This window comes from Myodes glareolus, chromosome 4 (assembly GCF_982192425.1).
Source record: "Myodes glareolus chromosome 4, mMyoGla1.1, whole genome shotgun sequence".
Taxonomy (NCBI): Eukaryota; Metazoa; Chordata; class Mammalia; order Rodentia; family Cricetidae; genus Myodes; species Myodes glareolus.
In genome coordinates this window covers 106,687,802-106,696,116 of record NC_142029.1, presented here as the reverse complement: position 1 = coordinate 106,696,116, position 8,315 = coordinate 106,687,802, and the positions used below count along the sequence as shown (strand labels likewise).

Sequence of the window (8,315 nt, the reverse complement as noted above, 5' to 3'; positions counted from 1 at the left end):
CATTCCCTTTTGAGGAACTTCAGGCCTGGATGTTAAAGCCTGACTGGGGCCTATTGGCAAGGTCAATGCTAGCTACACTCCTCCTCCAGGGACCTGAAGCCACACCCCAGTTCACTTCTGCTGGCAGCTATTGGAATTCATTCTCAGATCCTGCAGCCTCTTCAGGCCACAGACCATTTCTTTCAGAAATCCCTTCCCCCACCACTCACATATGTCAGATAAATAAATACTCACCAGCAGAAGCTCAAAAGTAGCTTCTCAAGAATTTGTTTGGTTTTTTTTTTTCTCGAGACAGGATTTCTCTAAGACAGGGTTTTCCTAGCTGTCTGGCCTTGAACACACAGAGACCTGCCTGCCTTCTTTGTGGAGTTTTGGGGTTATAGCCTTGTGCCTCCAACAACCAGTTCATTTTTTTAATGCTAGGTTATTTAGTTCAATTTTAGTTAATTTTCTGAAATTGTATACTTCCTTTTGAAGCTAAACTCACTGATTTACATTCGCAAGAGACTTGCCGTTGAATTTTGCATAAATTTCCAGCCAATCTGGGCCAGGTCTATCTTTAGATTAGAAGCCAGCCCTGTATCTCCATTCTGAGTCCCTTCTGCTCTCCTGTTCCCGTCACTCAGACCTCACCAGCCAATCAGAGCCTCTAACAGACCCGCCAGTCAGAGGGGAGGGCTCTTCCGGAAGCCAACTTCCTTTCCAGTTCAGCTCTCTCATGCACTGCGGCTCAGGCTCTCTTGTGTTCAGATAGCATATCAGCTCGGCAACTTCACCATGGTGAGTGAGGGGTTGCTCTGCACAGACGGAGGAGTGGCCGGGTTTGGCGAGCAAGGGGTCGCTGTTCCTAAAGTAGGTGGAGCGGTCGCTGAGGCTCCCGGCCGGTGTGGTGGCCGGGTGGGAGCCAGCGGACAAACACAGAGTTTAGCGTCTTCCTGCTTCAGTAGTCCTAAACTTGCAGCTCTCTGCTGGCAGCCTCTGAATCTTTTCACTGCCAGGACTGTGTCCTCACAGAGCAGAGCGTCGGGAGCCGCAGATGGTGGTGTCTGTCGAGCTTATAATGTCGTATGTGGAGTGACATTTGCCAAACGCGGAGACTCCTGGTGTCTCCTGAGTCTTCAGAAGTTCTGAAATTTTAACACTTAGGTTTGGGATCCATCTGTAGTTAATTTCGTGCGGTTTGTAAACGGTTTCTCCTGTGTAGAGTAGTAGTCTACATCACACTACTAAACTGTGATGTAGACGAGTATAGTTGATAATAGAATTAATGGTATAAGTATGTACTGGTTCTTAGAAGACATTAAGTCACACAAAGTAGAATTTAAGTGAGGGAGGGCTGCATCCTAAATATCCAAAGATGAGTAGCACGCACACTATGCCTGTTAAAGATTAGTATCATGAGTTGCAAGTGTTGTTCACCAGGATTAATCAGCCATTAAGGAACATTCCTATAACAAATGAGACAACCATGATTTATAACCAGCCAGAAGACCCACTTCTCCATCAAAGGCCTCTGACCTTGTACTCAGGGGCCGTTACAGGGTCACAACCTTGTGTCCCAGGAGAGAATAACAATTCCAGAACAGCTGTATTTTTTAGCTCTTAGGAAAGCAGTTGTGACTCAGTGTCCCCTGTGCTGATTGAGGAGGACTTGAATTCTGTCTGCAGTTCCACAGGGCATTGTCCTTCCTGTCCTCTTGGCTAACCATCATACATTCCTAGATTACAAGTATGCTGCACCACCGAGTTCTAAAATTACCAGTTTGAGTCATACAGTGGGACTGTCCATTGCAGTAACAATGAAAGGATTTGCATGTAGAGCATGGCTTCTCCCTTCAGACCAGAAAAGTAGGAACGATGTACTGTGTATGCTGGAGGGGGTAAGCACACTGGACAATAGCTAGATCTTAGACTGAAGTTTAAGGCCGTGGGCTGCAGGGGTGCCCATTACAAAGAAGGACATGGTGATGGGACACAGGGAGTGACGTAATGTGTAATTCCCATCATACATCAATTCCTTCTTTGTAAATGAAGACAGACACTGGTTGGTATACAGTTTAGGGAGGAGAACTTGAACTCCTAAGTATTTAGTTTCCAATTAGTGAACTCTCCCGTGCAGATAATGTTCAATCCTGGTTGACACAGTTAAGTCAGTTCAGATGTTTGCAATACCCACCATTGGTTGTAAATCCCTTTGGCAGCTTACAGCACTCAGCAGCTAACATTTTATATGGGACAAAGTTATTCATTCTCTTATTAATGGCATTCTTCCTACCAGGGAAGTGCTTACTCTGTTTCAAAGTCAGTATAACTGTGTTCAATTATTTTTATCATTTTACAAAGTCAATTATTGGTTATCATTTTTTAGATTTCATTTTCTTCAATGACATGACTGCTATAATCTCTTTTTTCTATTTTCCAATGTTTCCCAGTTTTTGAATTTTATTCTATGTTTTAAGTGCTGTTTATTTATTCACCTATTTCTTTATATCACTTTAGATCAGTGATTCTCAACCTGGTGGGCCATGACTCCTTTTGGGAGATCAAATGAACCTACCACAGGACTGACTAAGACCACCAGAAAGTACAGTTATTTATATTATCATTCCTAACAGTAGCAAAAATATAGTTATAAAGTAGCACTAAAAATAATTTTATAGGTGGGGAGATCACTACATCAAGAATAACTGTATTAAAGAGTCACAGCACTGGGAAGATTGAGAACAACTGCTTTAGATTAATGTCTCCTGTAGCTCAGGCTTGCATCATGCTATGTAACTGAGCATTGCTGTGAACACCCAATCCTGCCTCTGCTACCCAGTGCTGGAAAGACAGTCCTGCAACTCCTACCAGGCTGGACCTTGACTGGTCTGTGTGAAAGAGAAATAGATCAGTGAATGAGCATCCTGCAATTTCAGTAGATTTTGTTGTGAATTTACAAGTCAAGTGTGATCCGTGTAGGAATTGAGTTAACTGACTAACTGTAAGGCTAGTGTAGTCACAACAGACAAAGGATGGGCAAGAAGAAGGGTAAAATGTTTCCTGCTGTGAGTAGTGAGGTGATCAATTTTAGATGTTCCATAAAGGTCCTCTCTGGGCATTTGATGGGTCCACAGACCACACACAGGACCCAGTGCCTTGGAGGAGAAACAGGAAGTGTTCTGGGAGAATGGAAGATTTTATTAAACTACAAATTTCCCAGATTATAGTCTCGTCTGACTATAGTGTGGAAGGACAAACCTGGAGGATGTTTGCTTTTGAGACATTCTATCTCTGCTCACCCAGTAGGGTAACTGCTAATGTCTTGAAGCCCAACTGGTTGGTCAAGAGGGACTCTGGTTGGCAATTAGGAGCACCAGAGGTAGTTTATAGGTTCTTTCCAGGATTCTATTGTTCTGCTCTCGGGAGCTATAAGGAGGACCACAAGCCATGCCATGTGGAGGGCCGCAACTACATTCTCCATTACTTTAAGGGGCAGAGGCATATTGACCTCTGTGACTTCAAGGGACAGAGGTAGAGATTGACCTCTGTGACCTCAAGGTGTGGTAGTACATGCCTTTAATCCCAATGCCTGGGAGGCAGTGACAGACAGATCTCTGTGAGCTCAAGGTGTTGTAGCACACGCCTTTAATCCCAGCATTGGGGAAGCAGAGACAGTGGGACTATAATGAGCATGTGCTTGGTAACTTTCCACTGCTGCATCCCTGCCTACTCCCGAGGCGTCATCTGCATTGATGGGCAGTGGACCAATCCAAGAGTGACACGTCCTAAGCGAGGACTGTTTCCTATATAAGGGATGGGTTCCCCTCATTCTGAGTCTCCGCTTTGTAAGCTTATGCTCTCTCTCTCAAGACGCATTAAAGCTTTTCTGCAGAAGGATCCTAAGTGTGTCGCATCGTTCTTGCTGGCGAGACGGTAGCGTGGGACAATGCCATGGTGAATGTAGGAGCGACTCTACCCAGACCAAGAAGAGCAGGTTGGCTGAGCTGTCAGAGCTGCTTGGACAGGGATGAACCATGAGCCAGACAGGTTCTATTGTTCTTTGTGGTGTCCTGGGTAGTGGCCTTTGGCCTCTGAGCTTTGTTGAGAGTGCAGGAGACTATGAGCTTGTAATATTGTTGCCTCACACTATGTAATTGAGAATTGCTTTGAAAACCTAATCCTGTCTCTGCTGCCTAGTGCTGGGTAGATAGTCCTTCAACTTTTTCAGGTCTGGGCCTTGACATGTCAGTGAGAAGGAAAAATAAATCAGGTGGTGAGTGACCTCCAGCCTCTCTGACTTTCAGTGTATGATTATAGATGAAGAGGGTGAGTACATAGTTCAAGCTTGAAGCTAGTAGATTCACAGTGCAGACAGGACAGTGGCTGAAAACTTTCCTATATCAACAGTAGTTGAGATTAGCATTGTGGAACCAGGTAATCAATTTTAGGTGCTCCACAAATGTCCTGATGGTCATTTTTTGATGTCCACAGACTGGGCAATAAAGAATCTGGATAAAGAACTGAATTTATCATAAAACCAAATAGCTATATTTACAGTAGTTCAACCAAAAGAGATCTGAGTAAAATGTGGCCCTGCCTAACAGAACTGTTATTTTACTGGTTTTAAATATACACCCTGAGATAAAAGGTTTGAGAAATCTTTGATGTGCTTTAATATAAATCCCTTGTTTCTGAAGCACATGGCCATATATCCTGTTACAACTTTTTAAAACAATTTTTGAGCTTATAACTATATCATATCCACATTCTCTTTCTTGTCCCAAGCCTTACCATGACCCCTTAATATCTTCTAATTCATGCCCCATTTCTCTTTAACAACAGTTGTAATTGTGACTGTGTTTGGCTGCAGGATTTCTCAGGTATGAGGCGATGGGTTTGCTGCACTGCACATTGAGTGTGTAATGGAATGTGCATACAAAGGACCATGTGCTTTGGAGGAGGAACAGGGTATGCTCTAGGATATTGGATGAATGTGTACTGACATACAAACTTTCTGTATAAGGCCCTGTCTACTGGCCTGGGATGGCAGAGCAGGAAGTACTGTGCTGTCCGAGTCATTTGATCCCTAAGCACCCATTAGAGGAGCTGATAATATTCTGAGGCCCTTCAGGGTGGTCTTATCCAGTGAGGGACTCTGGAAAGTTTAGCAATCAGGAATAATAGTGGAAGGTAGCTTGCAGGTTTTTTCCAGGATTCTTCTCTACTTTTGTTGTAATGAGTTGTAAGGAAGACCACAAGCTATACTATAGTGAGTGTAGGGTGTGCAGAGAAGGTCTGTTGATCTGTCATTTCTGCTTGGATTTGGATGGACCATGTGCCAGGCTGTGGTTCTGTTGTTCTATGTAATGACCTGGACAGTGCTCCTTGTCCTCTGAGCCTCCCTGTGTATGGATTTCCTGGGGAGAGGGAGACTCTGCATCCCTGGCATGGTAGGACATTATGCTTGTAATCTCACTCTCCAGTGTACACACAGAGTCATGCTTTTGGTGTGCAGTGGAAAGACATATTTGAAAACTAATAATCTGGTTTCTAGAAGTTCTGAATATTGCAGTCTATTTTCAAATTTGTCTTATAAATTTTGCAAGTAGTTTATAAGCTGGTAGAACTCCAGTGATGTTGATTTAACAATGCATGATTTAAATGTTTCTAACTTTCTGCTACCACCAGCTGCCATGGTGTGATTCATTGATGTTTAGTTCCAGGGGACAAAGGGCATTTCTGAGCTGCAGAGGTTTCTTAGGTGTGTATGGTATTGGGCAGGTAGATAGGGCAGAGTCTATATCTTGTGGTATAATCCATGTGACAGGAAGCAAAAATTATTTTATATTGTTTTGGGATTGGGCATCAGTGGGACTCGGTTTACCTGAAAACACAAGGAGGTCTAAGGGGTTGCAGGACCATAGCAGGAGATCATCTCTTTTTGCAGAGAGGGCTCTATAGCATGGGGTCTCTCTGGAAGAAATACTAGTAATTGGAACGTCAGAGACAACAACCTAAGGATCACTTTGAGGTAATTTTGTGAAAATTGTGAAGTCTTTATTTAATTTCTATATACATAGAATCATAGGTTATTTAATTTCTATATACATAGAATCATAGGTAGCTGGATAACATTGGTCAAGATCACACATTTCCTGCCTAAGTTTCTTTTGGTCTTTTGATTAATAGCTGACTATTTCTTCTGTTTTTGTTCTTGGCTTTCTCTCCATTCTCTTTATTCTTTCCCAAATATCATACACATTCTTGATTGTTCAGCTTTGTGGGAATATTTTTTCCCCGAGACAGGGTGTCTCTGTAGCTTTGGAGCCTGTCCTGGAACTTGCTCTGTAGACCAGACTGGTTTCAAACTCACAGAGATCCTCCTGTCTCTGCTTCCTGAGTTCTGGGAATTAAGGTGTGTGCCACCAGCACCCAGAAAGAAGTCGTATTACGTCAGTCTGTGTACTATTTTTTCATAATCACATTGATTACTCTTTTTGCTTCCAATATGAATGTAGCCTTGTAATCAGCTTTCCTGTTATAAATTGTTGGGATTTGTCATTATACTATATTCATTTATGGTGCAAATTTAACATGCACATCACCTTAATATTGATGCATCATGTTTCCAAAGATTATTTATTCTTTATTTTTTTTTGGTTTTTTGCTCTTGTTGTTAACCTGTGAGAAGCTTTTGGTTTATTAGATAAACAGTATTATGGATATTGATAGGTGGCTCAGCACATATTCATTTTGGAGGTGACCTGAGTTCAGATACCTACACGTAAATTGTGAGGCTAAGTCTATCATTTCAGATCCAGGGCATCTGAACCCCTCTTTTTCATGTTATTTGTATACATATGGAAGACATTCTCACTCTTGCACAAACATATGCAATAAATAGCAATAAACTTGTTTTCAAAAGTACTTGTGACTTATAAAGCAGTAGAGTAAAACAAGTTATTTTAGGTGTGCACTGATTCTTTAAAAATCTGTTATCTTACATTTTTTTAAAAAATGTTTTCATTTCCTCACTCTGATTGCAGATGTACAGGCAATCATAAATCAGCAGCAAAATAGTGTCTAAGTGATTCTAACAGACATTCTTTTCTTTATTATAAGACAATGAAGTGTTTTAGTAGTCAAAATTATTTTCTACAAAGTTAAGACATGAGAAGGTTTCAAGTGAATCTCTCCAATTTTGGTGGAACAACCCTCCTCACCTGGCCATTATCTATTATTGGTAAAAGATAAAGAACTGAAGTGTATAGGATGAGTGCTGATCAGTGATTTTGTAGAGTTTGATTTTGGTTAGAATTTTGTAGTTTTTAATTAAAGGACCATAATGTGTCTTTGTGTTGTTTGTCAGTTCTACCCTTCTATGTTTTTGATTTTATTAATTGTTAGTTAAGTATATTGCTCATTTTCTGGAAAATAATGATTTCCTCAATTTTGTTTTCAGGTTTCTCATGTTATGAGTTCTTTGAGTTTTTGTTGGTTTGGGAAGTTTCTGTGGAGAGACAGGTTTAGTTTTCGCTTTCTTATCTTAGATGTTTGCCTCTTTCCCTTTCCTGGTATTTATATGTTCATGTTTGTGTTTTTGCTGCTTAAAGATCCAAAAGCAATGTACTAATCATGTTAAAAAAAACTTCTTGTATATTACCTCCTAAGTAAGAGGGAAAACCAGAAAACAATGGTTCCACATATTTTGCCTTTAGTTATTAACTTGAATATCTATCCTTAGCTGTCATAAGGAGGAATTGTGAAATCGGGTTAACAGCCAAATAAACATGTTCATTACCTGAGTTGCTTTTGATAGCATAATTTAATAATAGCAATAGAGAAGAAAGTCAGAACAAAAATGGAACTCAAAGAGGATTTTGTTGCTGCAAAAGACCTGGGAATGTTGACTCTGAGAAGAATGCTCAAGATATCAGAAAACTGGACAAAGAGCATAATCAACTGTTCTTGTAGAACCAAGAAAATGGGAATGTTGAGAGTAATGACAGACAGTGGAGGTCAAGGACATAAGATTTTAGTGGGCAGTAGGCTCTTTAGGGAACCATGGAGTTGGCCCGTGACCTAACTGGCTTGAGAGACCTGTACCATAGGTTTTTCAGGTTAAAGTCCATGGTTTCTGGGTCACAATATACCTCCCAGTTCCTGACAGACTGTTGCATTCCCTCAGGCAGTAAGCATTCAGACTGATTTGTGCTTCTTTGTCTGATCCCTTAGTAGTCAAGGAATCATGAAGGCTTAACAGGAAAATTGAACTTAGACATTAATCTTGTGTATGCTGTATAGCTTGTAAACTTCATTATATCCTGGTTGGT

At 41.2% G+C, this 8,315-nt stretch overlaps 1 protein-coding gene across 1 annotated transcript in view; it reads left to right on the top strand.

Moving 5' to 3' along the window:
* Positions 1–677: 677 nt before the first annotated feature.
* The window catches only part of LOC125400377 (uncharacterized), a 29,653-nt gene continuing 22,015 nt past the window's right edge, over positions 678–8,315 (top strand). The window contains exon 1 of the mRNA XM_085689882.2: positions 678–780. Coding sequence (XP_085546008.2) covers positions 778–780 — 3 coding nt within the window. The 5' untranslated portion in view covers positions 678–777. The remainder of the gene's footprint in view (positions 781–8,315) is intronic.